The sequence below is a fragment of the Anomaloglossus baeobatrachus genome, chromosome 1 (assembly GCF_048569485.1).
Source record: "Anomaloglossus baeobatrachus isolate aAnoBae1 chromosome 1, aAnoBae1.hap1, whole genome shotgun sequence".
Taxonomy (NCBI): domain Eukaryota; kingdom Metazoa; phylum Chordata; class Amphibia; order Anura; family Aromobatidae; genus Anomaloglossus; species Anomaloglossus baeobatrachus.
In genome coordinates, this window is record NC_134353.1 from 387,905,035 (window position 1) to 387,925,248 (window position 20,214).

The 20,214-nt window shown below is 46.5% G+C and overlaps 1 protein-coding gene across 2 annotated transcripts in view; it reads right to left on the reverse strand.

The window, feature by feature from the left end:
- ARHGEF18 (Rho/Rac guanine nucleotide exchange factor 18) overlaps positions 1–19,776 on the reverse strand; it is a 204,312-nt gene extending 184,536 nt beyond the window's left edge. For both annotated transcript variants that reach the window (XR_012754626.1, XM_075352539.1), the window contains exon 1: positions 19,601–19,776. Coding sequence is in view for 1 of the 2 variants with exons in the window: in XM_075352539.1 (XP_075208654.1) it covers positions 19,601–19,763 (163 nt within the window). In the remaining variant the exon portion in view is untranslated. The remainder of the gene's footprint in view (positions 1–19,600) is intronic.
- Between the last annotated feature and the right edge of the window lie 438 nt (positions 19,777–20,214).

A 20,214-nucleotide genomic window follows, 5' to 3' on the forward strand; every position in this document is an offset into this window, starting at 1 on the left:
TCACACGGCTTACCTGCCCTGCGATGTTCCTCTGGCCGGCGATCCGCCTCCTTTCTAAGTGGGATGGTCGTTCCACGTCACAGCAACGTCACACGGCAGGCGTCCAATAGAAGCGGAGGGGCGGAGATGAGCGGGACGTAACATCCCACCCATTTCCTTCCTTCCGCATTGGCGGTGGAGGCAGGTAAGGAGATGTTCCTCGCTCCTGCGGTGTCACACATAGCGAGGTGTGCTGCCGCAGGAACGAGGAACAACATCGCTAATGAGAGGTAAACGATTTTTTCTTTTAGAACGACCTCTCTGCGGCAAACGATTTTGGCCGCTTTTGCGATCGTTTTAGGTCGAACATAAGTGTCACACGCTGCGATATCGTTAATGACGCCGGATGTGCGTCACTAACGACGTGACTCCAACGATAAAACATTAACGATATCGTAGCGTGTAAAGCCCTCTTAAAACTATCCCGGTACGGATACTGAAAACAAAAAAAAAAAAAAATAAAAGCAAGTTTTCTAAGACTCCAACTTCCTATTGTTTCAGGAAACAACACATGTACATAGCCACAATGGTTGAACCCAGACCAAATAAATATTTAGCATTGAAGTGTATAAGAAGTCTGTACAGAGGTCATTGTGAAAGGTGGGCGAGCAGGGTCTTCACCTACTGTGATTGTGAGTACAGCTGTTATCAGTTATGTTAATTCTGCCTCTGCTGATAAGGAGCCTTGCTGAAAACTCTTCACCAAAGGAAAGGAGGTAGGAGTCTAAAAAAGCCCTAGTGGCCTGTATAAAAATGGCAAGATTTCTGATTTTTTCTTTTTAAAAAATGTATTTTTTGTTCCATGTACATGTTCTCCCAGGCAGTAAGTATATGCCTTGTGCTGTGATTAATTAGCCACTCACTGTCATTGATTGAATATCTTCTTCTAGCTCATTGAGTTTCTTGTTTTGCAACGTTAAATAAAATGAATAACAAAAAAAGTCAAATATATTAAAATGCTTCTAAACAAATTAATTGGCCATTTTATGGTACCTTCCCTTTAACCCCTTCACCCCTGGCGATTTTCAATTTTCCTTACTCTTCTACCAGGAACCATACATTTTTTTTACTTTTCTGTTAATATCATATGAAGGCTTATTTTTGTGCGACAAATTTTACTTTTGAATCACATTATTAGTTTACCAAATACTGTGCTGACAAAAATGGGAAAAAAAACTCCAAGTGCAGTCAAATTGCAAAAAAAAGTGCAAATGCAAGATTTTTATTCATTTATTTTTTTTATCATGTTCACTATATGGTAACACTGACCTGGCATTAGGATTCCCCAGGTCGGTACGAGTTTGTAGACACCAAACATGTATAGTTTTACTTTTATCTAAGTGGTGAAAAAAAACCTCAGAATTTTGAAAAACAATTGGCACATATGTCGCCATTTTCTGAGACCCGTAGTGTTCTAATTTTTTCAGGATCTGGGGCTCAGTAATGGGTTATTTTTTACATCTTGGGGTATAATTAAAAATGCTACTATTTTTGTGTAAATGCGATGTTTTTATCACCTGGCATTGCATTTTAAATGGAACCTGTGTCAGGTGCAATATGCAGTGACCACCACGAGCAGTTCTGGGTGCATATTGCTAATCCCTGCCTAACCATCCCTGTATACACTAGCATAGATAAAGGGATCTTTAGAAAAAGTATTTCTAAAGATCTTATATCATATGCTAATGAGTGCAGGGACTAGTCCCCTGGGCGTTGCTTCCCTTGCTAGTCGCCCACAATATCATGTTGTACACCCCTGTGAATGTGCTATCATGCTAATGAATGTGCAGCGTCAGAGGATGATCTCACTCACCTCTCCACCACCAAACGCTGGATTTCGGCTCAGTGCGCATAACCCCAGAGTTTACGTCATGCGCACTATGAAGGTGGGTGTATGCGTCCTGGCTTCAAACTGAAGTAGTGCGCATGACCGAAACTCCGGGGTCATGCGCACTGAGCCAAAATCCAGAATCGGATGCGATGGCAACGGAGAGGTGAGATCATCCTCTGATGCTGCACATTCATTAGCATGATAGCACAGTCACAGGGGTGTACTAACATGCTAATGGGGCCAACTAGCCAGGGGAAGTAACACCCAGGGGACTAGTCCCCTCGCTCATTAGCATACGATAAAAGATCTGTAGAAATCCTTTTTTTAAAGATCTCTTTATCTCTTTATCTATGCTAGTGTATACAGGCACGGTTAGGCAGGGATTAGCAATATACACCCAGAACTGCTCGTGGTGCTAAGTGCATATTGCACCCGACAGGTTCCCTTTAATGCAATGTTGCGGTGACTCCAAAACTTTAGTGTTTGGTAAAGGGCATAGCAAGAAAAACATTACAATCAGATTGATTTTATATTTTGATAGATCAGGCATTTCTGAAAGCGACGATACCAAATGTGTTTTTCTTAACAGTTTTATTCTCATTGGGGCAAAAAAGGGGGCGATTTGAACTTTAGATATTTAAAAAAATGTTTTTATTGATTTTATTTGTCTCCTTAGGGGACTTCATTCCTGCAGTGTCCGATCTCCACTACAGTATAGAGTGATGCTTCAGCATTGCTCTGCACAGAACAAATGCTGTGTTACTGTGAGTGCCAATGCTCTGCCGGAAACACGTCACGACAACGACATGGGTCATTATCTGACCCCGCATTGTCATGGCAACCCATTGGCACCCCAGTGATCGTGCCACGGGCCCGCCGATGGTGGTGGGGAACAGCGCTATCCCCGCCAGAGAGTTAGATTGCGCTGTCAAGCTCTGACAGCGCAATCTCCGATCCACCTGCACCTGTTAACTGCACATGTCTACTGATCTGATCAGTAGACATGTGCAGGGATGACAGTGGGCTTGCCGCTGTAACAGGTAACGTAGGTCGTGAAGGGGTTAAAGACGACTTTACAATAGTATGTAACTGCTTTATCTGATTAAATGTTACTGTTTTAAAAGGGAATCTGTCACCAAGTGAGCCCCATTAAAGGGACAGATACAGTGGACATTGAAAATTAGAGAACAACACACAATTTCCTAAATGTTGCCATTGTGTGGTCCTATGTGATTATATCCTAACATGAGTAATCTAGCAGTATTTCAAGCTTATTTCATAAATTGAATTTATCGTAAATCACATAATAAAAATGTAAATGAGATACATATAAAGGAACACTCATCAAAATTAGAGAACACTTTCAGATACCTGCAAGTTATTGGTGTTAATCTGACACCTGGTGCTAATTTCCTTAATTATCTGACAAACCCTATGTAACTGGCAGTCTAACTTTCCAATTCGCACTGACTTTGCAAAAATGGTGTGCCGTTCTAAGTGACTGAATCCCTCCGGCAACAGATTATTCAGGTGAAGGCCAAAGGGGTGACCCTATCAGCCATAACAAGAGATGTTGGTTGTTCCAAGTCCGAGATTTTGATAATATTGCATCTTTACATCAAAGTGTTTCAAATTCCCCCAAGAAGGCTGGTCACCCTCGAAAGACAAATGCAAGAGAGGACAGGATAATGCGGAGAATCTCCATGGGTAATCGTTCAACACTGCAGCTGGAATTGTTCGCCAGTTCACCACTGAACAGGGTAAGGATCTGTCTCGTCATAGTGTCATGCAATTTAACTGGACTGAAAGCCCACTCTGCAGTCACCAAACCTCTCATTAGCAGAATCACAAGGCTAGACTCAGCTTTGGTGAGGAGCATGTTGTGTGGTCACAGAAGAAGTGTCCACAATTCATTTTAGTGATGAAAACAAGTTTAATTTATTTCTGTTTCATGGAAACATTATGCTCGTCGACAAACTGGGGAAAGACTGAACCCAAAGTGATGTTAAAGGGAACCTGTCATCAGAAATTTTGCTTTAAACCTAAACGTTTCCCCCTCTGCAGCTCCTGGGCTGCATTCTAGCAGGTTCCTGTACTTTTTGTGGCCCCTTTTAAACCAAATTAAATACTTTATAAACTTGTACCTTTTTGCTATGTAAATTTTGTAAATCGTCCATGGGGGCGGGCTCTCTGCTGACCGTTGCTGTTCCTCCAGCAGAATTACGCCGCCCCCCAACGCTGAATTTCATATCTCAGGATGCCGCCTCTGGTCCCGCGCATGCGCTGTTCCACTGTAGCGGTGCAGTGCACTGTGTGCACGTGTGACCGCTGGTGACGTTTTGCGCGGGCACGAGGTTATGGGCGGCGCTGTGAGTGTCATCAGCAAGTGCCGCCCATAACCTCGTAACCGCACTTTCCCCTCTTCCTCCAGCATTCTGCGCAAGCGCTTGCTGGCCAGATGACCTGACGTCACCTCTTTCCCATCTTGCCCTGCTGCAGGGTAAGATGGGAAGGAGGTGACGTCGGGTCATTTGGCCGGCGAGCGCTTGCACAGAACGCTGGAGGCAGTGGGGGAAAGCGTGTCCACGAGATTATGGGTGGGCACTTGTGATGCAATCACAGCGCCGCCCATAATCTCTGCTTGTGACACATGTCACCAGCGATCCTGGCGTGGGCGGCACCTCAGGCGCAGTGGGCGGCACCTCAGGCGCAGTGGGCGGCACCTCAGGCGCAGTGGGCGGCGTCCTGATGATGAAATGGAGCGTGGGGGGACGGCGTCAATGTGCTGGAGGAACAGGAACGGTCACCAGAGAGCCCGCCCCCATGGACGATTTACAAGATTTACATAGCAAAAAGGTACAAGTTTATAAAGTATTTAATTTGGTTTAAAAAGGGGCCACAAAAAGTACAGGAACCTTGCTAGAATGCAGCCCAGGAGCTGAAGAGGGGGAAACGTTTAGGTTTATAGCTAAATTTATGAAGACAGGTTCCCTTTAAGAAGTCAGTGAAAGGTGGAGGAAGGGTCATGGTTTGGGGAATGTTTTCTGCAGCAGGAGTTGTACCTCTCATACAGCTACATGGCAGAGTGAGTGCAAGTGTGTATCAGAACCTTCTTCAACAACATGTGGTTCCTTACTAGCATCTATCACTCAATCAGCCAGCAATAGTCGTGCAGGACAATGCCCCCTGTCACACAGCAAAATGGGTAAAGCAGTTCCTTGGAACAGAAAATACTGAAACAATAAAATGGCCATAACAGAGTCCTGATCTAACCCCAAGTAAAAAACCTCCTGAAAATGACAAAGATATGGTCAAGAAACCCACAACAGTCAAACAACTGTGGAAGAGACTGGAAGAAGAGAGTGGACCAAAATCACCCCAGAGCAGTGTGAGAGACTAGTGGTATCCTGTGGCCGCAGATGTGCTGAAGTCATTCAAAGCAAAGGTCTGTACACTTCCTACTGATCGGTGACTTGTTACCTTCAGGAAATTTACCGTATTTTTCAGACTATAAGACGCACCCTGGTTTTAGAGGAGGAAAATAGGAAAATAAAGTTTTAAGCAAAAAATGTGGTCATGACACACTGTTATGGGGCGAGGATCTGCTGCTGACACACTTATGGGGGTAATGTCCCCAAATTCTCTACTAAAGGTACCCCAGCCTGGTAATGATCCTCCTGCCTTGTATATACAGTACATGTCTCTCATCCTGGTATAGCTCCCATCCTGCTATATACCGTCATCCTGGCATATGGCCACATCCTGCTATATAACCCATCCTGGCATATGGCCCCATCCTGCTCATATACCCCTATCCTGGTATACGGCCCGCATCCTGTGGCACATAAAAAATAAACGTTCATACTCACCTTACCTCACTCCCTGCAGCATCGCTCCTTCATCTGTGTCAGCAGCAGCGCTGGAGTGTGGAGCCGGCTACGATCCCTGCAGCATTGCGATGTCCTCCTGTCTGTGCCGACGGCAGCTGGGTGTGGACATTTGCGCACTGTGATGATGTCATCACTGTGAGCACCGCTAGTCTCCACACAGCCGCCGCCTGCACAGACAGGAGGCCATTGCAATGCTGCAGGGATCGTGGCCGGTGAGTTATACTGATTCACTGCATCCCGCGCTGATGCTGCACGGGGGGCAGTGAATACAGCTGCACATGATCACTCCAGACTGTAGTTGCCAGGGGTGATCCTGCGGGCCAGCTGTTTACTATGCGCGCATTCCCCGCCCATCATCCCGCCCACCTGTAAGCGCTGTTTTCAGCGCTGAGAGATGATGGGCATGCTTATGAAATGAGCGGGCCCACGTGGTCACGGCAGGCGCTGCTACAGCCTGCTCATGCCGCTGATGACCCGCTCCACCGCAGCACCCTCATTCCGCGCAGCCCTACATTCAGATTATAAGACACACCATCCACTTTCCCCCAACATTTGGGGGGAAAAAAATATCTTATAGTCTTTTTCTGTCTTATAGTCCGAAAAATACGGTACTTATAATCTTTCTCTGTCATTGTTGTTCTCTAATTATGATCATCCTGTTTTGGGCAAAATAAAAGGTTTTATGTTAATAAACTTTGGATCTTTTGTAAAACACTATTCTAGAGGCATGATGTACCCCTTACAAAAAAAAAAAAAAAAAAAAAAAAAAAAAACTTCAAATGTTGATTAATGTAGATATTATTTCTGAAAAAAAACAAAAGGAGCCCACACAACTATCAATTTATATTATAATTATTGTTTATTATTATATAATAATATAATTTATATGCAGGCAAATGGCATTTGTGAATGTGACAGGTTCCTTTTAAATCTGCCAAACAGAAATCCAGCATGCATCGTTTTATAAAAGCAGGAAAGGCCACATTTCCAACAGAACATCTGATCCCTGCAGACACAATGCGGCTGATCATACAAATATGAATGTACGGTATCTTAATGACTACACTTTATAGAAGAAACAGAAACCAAAACTGGGCAGGGCAAAGGAATGCCAAGCATGTAGTCATTAGGCCGTATTGCAAAGCCAGCGGAAAGATATATACCCAAGCACATCCCACATCAATCCCTCACAGGGAGAATATGCCGAAACATAAACATTACATGCTACGGCACCTCCACTGTACACTATCACATTGCCCCAAACTAGGCAGTAGGGATTATACTAAGAAATCTAAGACGCAAAAATATTAAGAAGGGAAACAGAAATCGTGATCTGTGATAGAGAAAATCCTACAAAAAAACAAAAAAAACAAAAAACAACAAAGAACACATGGGTTTCCTACTGATCCGACAGAAATGTATTTATTTTACTCACTTATATAGCACCATCATATTCTGCCGCTCTCTACACATGTGACCATCACAGTCCCCATTGGGGCTCACAAGCTACATTCCATATCAATCTGTCTTTGTAGTATGGGAGGAAACCCACACAAACACGGGGAGAACATACACACTCCTTGCAGATGTTGTCCTTGGTGGAATTTGATCCCAGGACCCCAGTGCTGGGTGGAAACCACTGAGCCACCATGCTGCCCAGGTCCAGTGCTAACCACTGAGCCACCATACTGCCCAGCTCCAGTGCTAACCACCGAGCCACCATGCTGCCCAGCTCCAGTGCTAACCACCGAGCCACCATGCTGCCCAGCTCCAGTGCTAACCACCGAGCCACCATGCTGCCCAGGTCCAGTGCTAACCACTGAGCCACCATGGTGCCCAGGTCCAGTGCTAACCACTGAGTCACCATGCTGCCCAGGTCCAGTGCTAACCACTGAGCCACCATGCTGCCCGATATACGGATCACATCAGTTAGGCTCGGCCATTGCAGCAAGGTATGTTTTACTATAAAACGGAGCAGCGTTCAGCATAAGGGCATATCACATGTGGCGTTGTTGGTGCCCAAATACAGTGTATTACAGTACCAGTACAGTCAATGACAAGTCTGAAATCGCATGGACACGCAGCATTTATTTCCCACACATATTAGAGCTCTGCCGCGGTTTTATCAATTATATAAGTGTTTTCTTTTTTTAATCACTTGTCCTTTCAACTGAATGAAAGATGCAAGCAAAACGCTGCACAAAAAAAATAAATAAATAAAACCCATACACTAACAGAAAAAATGAAAGAAAAAAAAAAGTGATTATTGCACACAGCAGATTTCCTGCCACCACTTTCATTTTCAGAGCAGGAAAAAAAGAAACATGTGAACATACATTTAAAAACTGCCCATACTGCTCACACTAGTCCGAAATGTCAGCTCCCGATAGCTTCTCCCCTAGAGTGACTGGTTTCTTCCTATTCACACCTGTCACTCAAGGGGAGTTGCTTGGGTAGTCGCCTCAGTGACATGGTCTCAGCAAAAATCACAGCTCTTCTGAGAATTGGTGTCGCACGACATATCCCTAGGTGAAACTAGCCAAAAAGATACTCTATAATTGGTATACTGTGGAGAATACAAGTAATTAACAAAACAGTTGTCAGGATAGCCTACTCATCCTCTTAAAGGGAGTCAGTCAGCAGGTTTTTTCTATATAATCTGAGAGCAGCATAACATAGGGCGAGAAAGTCTGATTCCAGGGATGTGTCACTTACTGGGCTGCTGGATGTAGTTTTCATCTAATAACTGGTTTGTCTGATGTAGATGTAGCAGAGCTATGTCTTCTGGGCTGTGTATAACCCCACACCCCTGACTGGCAACTTCCTGTGTACACTGAGCATTGTCAGCAAGCTGTCAAAAAGGGCAGTGTTACACAGATTAGCCTGACTGGCCATCTCATGAGCTGTAGTACCGTAGAATTAATTGCCTAATGATAAATAGCTAATTACATTGAAATTACAAAACGCAGCTTAATAAGTGACATCCCTGGTATCGGGCTTTCTTGCCCTACCTTATGCTGCTCTCAGATTAAATAGCATGAACATGTTACAGATTCTGGAATGAATACTGTGAGGAAATAGGGATATATTCTGAGCTATTAAGCCATATTCCTACAGCCACCATCTTGTCAAGGTACGACCATATCTTGTTGTGTGTGACTGGGCCTTAAGGCCTAAGGAGGCTTCAATCAGTATGCTAATTAACTTGAGGAATTTTTCTGTTAGCCCCTGGTGTGACAAAAGACAAACTCCTATGAAATGGAAATTAGATGAGCTGTTTAGGGCTGGGAACAATAAGGGAAAGGAAGACCCCCCTCTGTGGCGTTGCAGAAGAAGTGACAACTAATCAGAGGCATCCTGTACACCTGAGACAGACAGGCACCAGGAATAAATGTTTAATATCTCATGAACCATGCTTCCTATAAACATGTCAAACAGAAATATCGCATCCAGGCATTCTGACGATTCTAGCACATATTTTATATAGGTGTGGGACCTCTGTAGGTATCCCAAACTTGATATTGGCCAGTGGGGTACCAGCAGACTAATCATGTGTCCTATCATTGTAAAGATAAAATCATAACTGTAAATATGAAAGCATTGTTGTCCGCCTACGACATTCCCAGGCAAAGTTATGGCTAATAACCACTTTGGGATATTGTTTCAGACCCAGGACAGGGGTGGAGCAGTACTCCCCTGTGAGGTCACTAGGTAGATGGGGACATGGATTGTAGCCAGTTTGATAAAGGCAATGTGGCCATGTCTTGGCTTGTCTTTATTCGGGGGGCCATGTGTCCGATACACGTGAGGAAGTCCATGAAACCCTGGTCGAACAGCGCCCCCCCTGTAGCCAGACGCATAAGGTAACTGCTTGATCTGTATGCCTGCTTGTGATCCATAACTTACCTGTAACTGTACTCTGACCTATAATTTTATATATATATATATACACACACACACACACACATATATTTCTGTAATTTCCATATTGTATATATTGTAGTTTCTAGTGTGCCTTAGGGCGATTAAAATCTATAATTTAATCTTGGGCTGTTCTGTTATCTCGATCCTGAATCCCACGTCTGTGTGCTCGGCGTAATAGTTATCGTAATCGATTGGTGGCAGCGAGTTTATGCCAAAGATCATTGTGGGGCAACCAGTGAGATCTGGGGGAGGTTTAGATATATTCCGTCTGCAGAGGTTGGGGGAATATATACCTTACTCTCACCGGGAACCCTTCAATCATCGGCATAGTAGAATAGTGGCCTCCTTGCTTATTGTCGGGCAATTCCATAATTGGCCTGACTAAAAGAGGGGCGCTAGAGAGCACGTCATGTGCTCGGTCTGTCGGCTGGTGGAAAGGGGGGCTGTAAGGTCCACTCCTTACCCCCCGTTTTGTGACAAATACCCAACCATAATAAGACTCTTCTGTACAGAGCTGTAATAGGGCTGTCATTGGGGAACTTGCCGCCTCTACCATACCTTGGGTATGCTGCCGTAGTCATACACAGCTTCCTATGGGAAAATATATCAGGCAGAGCTGACTGACACTTGTAGTGATTGGCAATCCAACAAGGGTAATTTAGATTTGCTGATGTCCTGTCCTTTGTTCTTCAGAGATTGGCGCTGCCAGGTGTTTGTCTTCTTCCCTGCTTATCAGTGTCGGTTGGTGAGGAGTGTATTGTGGGCACAATGTAAGCCTGTACGCTCCCAGATTAGGTCACTGTGCAGTACAAGGAGCAGGTTTTGTTGATGCACCTTCGATTATCTCTAAGGCGTGTACTTGTCTTACGATCCTTAGAAAGGATATTACACTTTCTCCAGCTAGCTTTAAGGATATGTTCACACATTAGTATTGTGCTGTGAACTTTGCCGCTGCATTTCTAACCTACAGATTCTAATTGGAAATAAACATTGGATTCCCACTGCAGGTTGTTCCTAGTGCTGGGGAGATTTGGTAAACCACCGTGCTGCTATTGTAATACTGTGGATTTTCTCCCCTCAAATCAGATTGGAAGATCTGCAGTGATATTGTCATCTGTGAATATACCCTAAACAGACTTCTAGAGACTGCACAGAACCCCCAGCAATAGCTAGAATGGGAGCTCTAAGGAGTAGTCCAGTTTATGCACAGCCACTCAATTTAAAGGGAATCTGTCACCTGGTTTTTGCCACATAATCTGAGAGCAGCATAATGCAGAAATGTGTCACTTACTGGGCTTGTTAGTGTAGATTTGATAAAATCGCTGTTTAATCAGCAGGAGATCATTACAGGACTACTTGGCGTGTTATCAGGTAGTCCAGCATCTTCATAAGTTCTGTATAACTGCTAGATCTGCAGCAGAGAAAACATTCAACTTATCAAAATGACAACAAACAGCCCAGTAAGTGACAGATTGCTGGAATCAGGGTCTCTGTCTCTACATTATGCTGCTCTTAGATGGGGGAGCAAAAACATGGTGACAGATTCCCTTTAAAGTCTGGGCATGGAATGAAACAGCTGGGTACAGTGGGCAGAACCCCCCACTGACATATCATTACCTATTCAATGGACGAGTAATATATAGAGATGAGTGAGCGTGCGCGCCACCGTTTAATACTTGATTGAGCGTGAAACAACCACAACGCACAAGCTCTCTTCACTGCATGATGTGCACTGGCACCCCTGGCAAAGCCATTCACAGTCTCCGATTGGCTCTCCTGGGGGATAAAACAACGTTATCGGACATAGTGTGATAGAAAGAAAAAAAAAAAAAAGAAGACGAAAGAAGAAGAAAGAAAAAAAAAAAAAAAAAGAAAGAAAGAAAGAAAGAAAAAAAAAAGAAAAAACTGCTTTCCCTCCCCCTGGAAATGCTCTGTTTATGGCTGGCTGTATGTGGGTGGGTGAAGAGCCGAACTGCCCAATCAGCGACTTTCCATGACGCTTATTACTTGCGTGGCGCTCATTCAAGTGTCTGACCTCCTCAATGCTCGGACAGCGCAGCTCGGGAATTCCTTTGACTGTGTCCTTATGCGTATAGCTAGCTTATAGAGTTATTCTCAGACTGCATTATTTGTCACAAAGCACAGTAAGTGCATACTTATTGATAATATACAGACTAAGCACAGCATAAAGTTTCCTTTTTGTACAATCACATCTTTTTTCATCTCTAACTACCCCGCTATGCATTCAGCTTCATATAGCTTAATGGGTAATTTCATTCTTATCTGCTAAAACTACATTTTCCAGCAGCACCTGCTTGTCCTAACTAGCCCCACTTCTCTAACTTATCACCAAGCTAATCTAAGTGTGGAATTCACCTTATACTTCTGTGAAATGTATGACAAATCAATGATGTGAAACAGCAAATGCTGCTCTGTGGATGCATATGGCAGAAGAAAGTCCTTTACCATATGCATCAACAGAGCAGCATTTGCCGTTCCACATCATTGATACTCTAGCAACTGGAAAGACATAGCTTACCTCTGCCCAATTTATAAAAGCTCTATTTTGGAGGAGTGAATGAAAGCCTGCTTAAATTGATATAACAAACAAGTACCTATTCTGATGTAGATTGAAGAAGAGAAAAATCGATCAAGCAGAATACGGAGAAGGAGCAGAGAGTGCACTGAGGCATAGCATGTATTGTATAGGTAAAATACACTGTCACAGTGCTGGAGACTGCAAAACTGAGAAATAGGAGCGCAAATAGGGTCTTACCCGATAGAAATCTGCAATATTACACACACGTAATAGGGTTGTGAAAGTCACAACCCCTATAGAGGCTTGTAAAGAAATGCCAGCTGCCGCAGCCCCATGAGGGTTAATAGACGATGCTGGAGAGGAAAAGCAGGATTAAAGGGAACCAGGTCCAATATGCAGCCAGGACCACGAGCAGTTCTGGGTGCATATTGCTAATCCCTGCCTAACTGTCCCTGTATACACTAGCATAGAAAAAGGACTTCTAAAGATATTTTACCGTATGCTAATGAGTGCGGGGACTAGTCCCAAAGGTGTTATATCCTCCGACTAGCCACCCTCTTAGCATGTTAGAAAGCCCACTGGGGAGTACTAACATGCTAATGAATGTACAGAGTCACAGGATGATCTCACTCACCTCCCCGCCGCCATCTCGTCTGACGCTGGATTTTGGCTAAGTGCGCATGACCCCGGAGTTTGGTCATGCGCAATATTTTGCCCCTTGCTCATTAGCATACGGTAAAAGATCTTTAGAAATACGTTTTCTAAAGATCTCTTTATATATGCTAGTGTATACAGGGACGGTTAGGCAGGGATTAGTAATATACACCCAGAACTGCTCACTGCATATTACACCTGACAGTTTCCCTTTAATGCTGCGTTACTGCATGGAGAGATTGTCAATTCCTCCTTTTGCTCCTGAAGAAGGGGACTTGAGCCCTGATACGCATAGACCTATGAAATCAACAATCTCTTCATTCGGCGGCAGCGCAGCCTAAACCCCGCTTTTCCTCTCCAGCATCGTCTAGTGCTGGAGACTGAGCAGAGATACTGCACATGATCAACCAGGAACACAACTCCCGCAGGGTGGTTCTAATTGAAGGGCAAAGAAAAAAATGTAAATATGAGTAATCCTGGCACAAGGAAAGTAATATACAAGTATGATATTATAAGCCCGCATTGTGAATAACCTTTTAAAAGCCTTGTCCACTACTTTAAAACCCCTTAGAAATGCCCTGAGGTGCTGCATACAAAGAAAAATGTGCCACCCAGAATGGTGCTGGCCCTCGGCTCCGAGTCCCGTGTACCCCCAGCAAGCTTGGTACATACTTCATGACATCCGCTCTGGAGGAGGGGTGAAAGCTGCAGCTGATCAACATCTGCTGACTGTCATGTGACGGGGGCAGCCATTATTTATGTCAGAGGACGCAGGAAAGTTGCAGAATTGTGCAGGAATATAATGTACAGCATTTTCTTTCTCGCCATTCCAGGGCAAAATAAGACCTACATGAAAACCTAACTAAAGATTCCGTCAATATACAGAGTACATTAGAGGTTATATAAAGCTAGGTGAGCAAACTCTATAACACTGAGCGTCCCTAGAAACAAAAAGGACCCGATAAGTAACTTACAGAGGAACGCCAGCTTCATAAGAACAGAAATGAGAAATGGATGTCTGATCCTCTGCGTCATTGCAGGGTATTTGCTCAATGTTATTACCCTAGGTAGAAAGCAACGTGTTAGGAGTCAGGGGTCCTGTTATACTTGATGGATTAATGTTCCCCACCCAATAAGATGCGGTTGTATAGTGCTTCAGCTGCAATCATTGAATATAAAGGTGGCTTTACACGCTACGATACCGCTAAAGCGATCTTGTTGAGGTCACAGAATTGGTGACGCACATCCGGCCGCGTTAGTGATATCGTTGCGTGTGACACCGATGAGCGAGTTTGAATCGTCACAAAAACGTGCAAAATCACTCATCGGTGACATCCCCCCTATTCCCAAATATCGTTGCTGCTGCAGGTACGATGTTGTTTGTCGTTCCTGCGGCACCACACATCTCTACGTGTGACACCGCTGGATCGACAAACACCACCTTAGGCTACTTTCACACATCAGTTTTTTTCCATCAGGTACAATCCGGAAAAAAACGGGTTAAACGGATCCGGTACCGCATCCGTTTTATCCCCATAGATTTGCATTGTTACCGGATTGTACCTGATGGCTTTGCGTTGCATCCTGTTTTTTCCGGCGGCTGGAGGCAACGTGTCTTGCAACGTTTTTTTGTCCGGCAAAAAAAACGCATCGCGCCGGATCCGGCGCGTTTTACAGTGAAAGCCTATGGACGCCGGATCCGGCGCAATGCGGTAAAAAATGGATGCGGCTACCGGATCCGTTTTTGTAAACTGTGCATGCACCAAATTAATTAAAAAAGCTGATCCTTCAAAAAAAAAAAAAAAGAAGGACAAACCGGATGCAAAAACGGATGCAAACCGTATCCACCGGATCCGGTTTTGTACGCATCTGGCATAACGGATCCGTTAAAAACCGGATCCGGTTTTACATTTTTTTGCCGGATCCTTTGGACAGGAAAAAAAAGGATTGTGCCTGAATGCAGAAAACTGATGTGTGAAAGTAGCCTTACCTACCTCCACCGGCAATGAGGAAGGAAGGAGGTGGGAGGCATGTTCCGGCCGCTCATCTCCTCCCCTCCTTTTCCATTGGGCGGCGGTTCAGTGATGCTGCTGTGATGTCGCAGTGACGCTGAACGAACTGCCCCCTTAGAAAGGAGGCGGGTCGCCGGTCACAGAGCAGGCATGTGCGTGACAGGTCCGAGCGATAATGTTCGCTACGGCAGCGATCACCACATATCGTTAACAACAACGGTGGCGGGTGCTATCGCACGCGACATCGCTAGCAATTGCTAGCAATGTCGCAGCGTGTAAAGCGGCCTTAACAGTACAGGCTGGGGATCATGAAGCTCTGGAGAAATGGAGCCACCTTGCCTAGCACTTACATCTGGAGTCTTTCATCTAAGCTTGCAGCACCTTATGTCCGCACGCTGCGTTCTTGATTTGACACAAAAGAGAAGAAAAAAAAAAAATGCCCCTTCTGGCAGACTTTGACAACTGTAAACACTACGTTTGACAAAAAAATGCAACCAAAACACATGCGTTTTGAATGCATTTTTGACAGTGCGGTCCCATGGTGATTCAGCTCTGCTACATCCCTGTTCTGTCAGCACCATAGAACATGATTGGCCACTGACAGCAGACAGCTGCACAATGAGAATGAACTCTGATGTAAGTGCCACGACACTGGCAGTAGTGCGGGGCCGCAGCTGTGAGGTCGGAGTTTCACCTGAGTTCATTCTCATCGCACGGCCTCTGTGTGGGCACCACTGATGGCGCTGCTCATTTCAGTCACTCGGGTGATTTGCTGTCAAAGGTGGAGGATCCAGCAGTGGCCGTGAGTAACCTAACTGATGTCATCATTAATAGCGCATCTCATTTCAGTTGCTGCGTGGAGCTCACAGCTAGTGGTCGTGCTCTATGGCCGCTCGTTGTGTCAGATGTAGCACTGCTGGAAGCGTTGTGGGACTTTGTATGGATTACGTTGCACCTGAAGGGTTGTGTTGGGGTTAATAAAGTGGTGAAAGAGGGTTTAGTTATGTATGTGGGGGGGGGGGGAATCTCAACCGCGCCTGCCATCACGAAGATAGGACTTAGTGGGAGCTATGGGCTGCCATTAACTTCTTATTACCCCGATTGCCTCCGCACCAGGGCATTTGGGATGAGCGAGGTAAAGTACTGGGACTGTCGCATCTAATGGATGCGGCAATTCCAGGCGGCTGCTGGCTGATATTTTTAGGCTGGGGGCTCCCAATAACATGGGTCTCCCCAGTCTGAGAATACCAGCTGTCGGCTGTGTGGCTTTATCCTGGCTGGGTATCAAAATTGGGGGGGGGGAGGGGCAACTGCCATTTTTCTTAACTCATTTATTTTACTACACGATATAGACCGGCCCACTGGAGGCTGTGATTGGTTGCAGTGAGACAGCTGTCACTCAGCGTGGGGGCGTGTCTGACTGCAACCAGTCAAAGGCGCCGGTGGGCGAGGGAAGCAGTGAATAATATGAAATGAGCCTATTGAGCGACCGGCAATGTCAGAAGCAGGAGAGGCCGCGGGAGCAGTGTGACAGCTGTGCCGGGGGAGAGACAGAGACAGAAACAGAGAGACCTGCGTTTTTGTTGACAAGAACGGATCCAAAAAATGCAACCAAAAGGCAGTGCATACACACCGCTAAACATTGTGGTTGCGTTTTGACACAGCTCATTCATTTCAATGGGTGGAAAATGCAGCCAAAGCGCAATGAAGAAGTGACATGCTGCTTTTTTTAGGCAACGATATTGACAAATATTTGTCAAAGAAAACGCTGCTAAAAAAAAAAAGCAACATGGGCATGGAATTTTCTGACTTCTCATAGACTTTGCTGGGGAAGCACAACACATGCATTTTGTCATTGACACGGTGCCACAGTAAGGCCGCCTTGCACAATGGCAGTGCAGCCTGTGGCTTCCAGAGCATGCTGGGAGTTGTAGTGTTAAGACAACACAGCTTAACAATTGAAATCTTTTGTTATTGTTCTGCCAAAACCAAATCTAAACTCCCTTCACAACGGCAGGTAATAACCGAGGTGATGTGATGAAAGAACCCTGCCGGTGTCATCATTACATAACACTGCAAAACCAAATGTCAGGCATGTCATTAACCTCCATGACAACAGCGTCCAGGTAATGTCAACAGGTGATCCCCAGGGCCAGATCTCGCTGCTCTATCCACATCTCTATGGTGAAGGCTCAGACTCATAGCACTGGCCCCTTTTATTTCTCTAGTACTTGACGGTTTCAACCTGTTTTTCACTCCCAACTTCTTATTTTAATTTGCGCCTTTATTGCAGTATTTTATTTACAGGCGTTCCCCTGTTCTTTTCTGTGTTTGCCATTACTAGCAGTATTTGGGGTTTTCCCCAGATGGTTTTGCACTGATGTACCCAAGCCCACAGTGGAGCAAGTTACTGCGCTACACGTGAGATCATGACCAATGCACAACCTCAGAAATTAGAGCAAAAAATGAACTTATAAAATAACGCAATGATGGATTGGGGCCCAATATCTGATAGATCACATCTGCTCCCGTCAAGTGCGCGGGTCCTGGAGTCCGTACAGTGCGATGGGTACGGTCCAAGTGTAGCTATGACAGTACCCAGCTTAGCAAGAGGGGCTTTCATACATGTCACACTGGCTGAGCTCCTCATACCCCATGAATGAGGCAGGTGCCCCTAGTTACAGATCTCGTGGCTATAGAGCCATTAGCCATTTGTGCGGTGCCCCTGGTTACAGATCTCGTGGCTATAGAGCCATTAGCCATCTGTGCGGTGCCCCTGGTTACAGATCTCGTGGCTATAGAGCCATCAGCCATCTCTGCGGTGCCCCTGGTTACAGATCTCGTGGCTATAGAGCCATTAGCCATCTGTGCGGTGTCCCTGGTTACAGATCTCGTGACTGTAGAGCCATTAGCCATCTCTGCGGTGCCCCTGGTTACAGATCTCGTGGCTATAGAGCCATCAGCCATCTCTGCGGTGCCCCTGGTTACAGATCTCGTGGCTATAGAGCCATCAGCCATCTGTGCGGTGCCCCTGCTTACAGATCTCGTGGCTATAGAGCCATCAGCCATCTGTGCGGTGCCCCTGCTTACAGATCTCGTGGCTATAGAGCCATTAGCCATCTGTGCGGTGCCCCTGGTTACAGATCTCGTGGCTATAGAGCCATTAGCCATCTCTGCGGTGCCCCTGGTTACAGATCTCGTGGCTGTAGAGCCATTAGCCATCTGTGCGGTGTCCCTGGTTACAGATCTCGTGGCTGTAGAGCCATTAGCCATCTGTGCGGTGCCCCTGGTTACAGATCTCGTGGCTGTAGAGCCATCAGCCATCTGTGCGGTGCCCCTGGTTACAGATCTCGTGGCTGTAGAGCCATCAGCCATCTGTGCGGTGCCCCTGGTTACAGATCTCGTGGCTATAGAGCCATCAGCCATCTGTGCGGTGCCCCTGCTTACAGATCTCGTGGCTATAGAGCCATCAGCCATCTCTGCGGTGCCCCTGGTTACAGATCTCGTGGCTATAGAGCCATCAGCCATCTGTGCGGTGCCCCTGGTTACAGATCTCCTGGCTATAGAGCCATTAGCCATCTGTGCGGTGCCCCTGGTTACAGATCTCGTGGCTATAGAGCCATTAGCCATCTGTGCGGTGCCCCTGGTTACAGATCTCGTGGCTATAGAGCCATCAGCCATCTGTGCGGTGCCCCTGGTTACAGATCTCCTGGCTATAGAGCCATTAGCCATCTCTGCGGTGCCCCTGCTTACAGATCTCGTGGCTATAGAGCCATTAGCCATCTGTGCGGTGCCCCTGGTTACAGATCTCGTGGCTATAGAGCCATTAGCCATCTGTGCGGTGCCCCTGGTTACAGATCTCGTGGCTATAGAGCCATTAGCCATCTGTGCGGTGCCCCTGCTTACAGATCTCGTGGCTATAGAGCCATTAGCCATCTGTGCGGTGCCCCTGGTTACAGATCTCGTGGCTATAGAGCCATTAGCCATCTGTGCGGTGCCCCTGGTTACAGATCTCGTGGCTATAGAGCCATCAGCCATCTGTGCGGTGCCCCTGCTTACAGATCTCGTGGCTATAGAGCCATCAGCCATCTCTGCGGTGCCCCTGGTTACAGATCTCGTGGCTATAGAGCCATTAGCCATCTGTGTGGTGCCCCTGGTTACAGATCTCGTGGCTATAGAGCCATTAGCCATCTGTGCGGTGCCCCTGGTTACAGATCTCGTGGCTATAGAGCCATTAGCCATCTGTGCGGTGCCCCTGGTTACAGATCTCGTGGCTATAGAGCCATTAGCCATGTGTGCGGTGCCCCTGGTTACAGATCTCCTGGCTATAGAGCCATTAGCCATCTGTGTGGTGCCCCTGGTTACAGATCTCGTGGCTATAGAGCCATTAGCCATCTGTGCGGTGCCCCTGGTTACAGATCTCGTGGCTATAGAGCCATCAGCCATCTCTGCAGGACCCTTACACTCCAGCATCTTCTAGCCACCAAGGTAGAGCTGTCACCCTCCTAGAAGGCTGACCCCGCCATACGCCAGATCCCGTTGCCATGGTTACACACTGCACCTGTCACTGCCGGCAGGTCACACTGGCACCACAGGGGGTACGGGGCGTACACACTGGCTGCAGCCCACTACCAGCCTCCAGCGCCAGCAAACCACAGGGCGCCATCATCACACACAAAGCCTTCCACCCAGCAGACACTCCCGACAGTACCTGTCCCGTGCTCCCGAGGACACTGGACTCCACCTGACGGGATCACCGGGAAGCGGAAGTATGGAGGAGGGGCATTTCCGGTCCTGGGAGGCAGGCGTAGGACGTGTGCATGTCCTACCTGTGTCTGTATTGTGCATATATATACGGGCCGGTGCAGGGGCATGGACGGGCACGAGATAGCGGCCCTGCGAGGGAGGCTGCGGGATACGCCGGGCCCTCCGTGTACGGGATAGGTGTGCGGTAATGCCGGTCACCTGAGTGCCCGGTACACGCAGAAGAGCCAGCACTGTCACTCCCTATCCGCCCACTAGATGGCGCCAGAGCACAGCGCCTGGAGGATGGCTGCCCTATGTTTACACAGTCACATTCACAGTTTGCTGCCTCAGTGATTGTAGATCTGTCTATGGGCACTAGAGTGCAGTTATCAGCGATTCAGACGGTTAGGCTACTTTCACACATCCGGTTTTTGCAGTGCGGCACAATACAGTGCTCTGCAGAAAAAACGCAACCGTTTTTTTTTGTCGCCGGTTGCATTTTTTCCCGCATAGATTTGCATTAGAGCTGTATTGTGCCGCATGGCCTTGCGTTGCGTCTGGGTTTTGCCAGATGTGGCA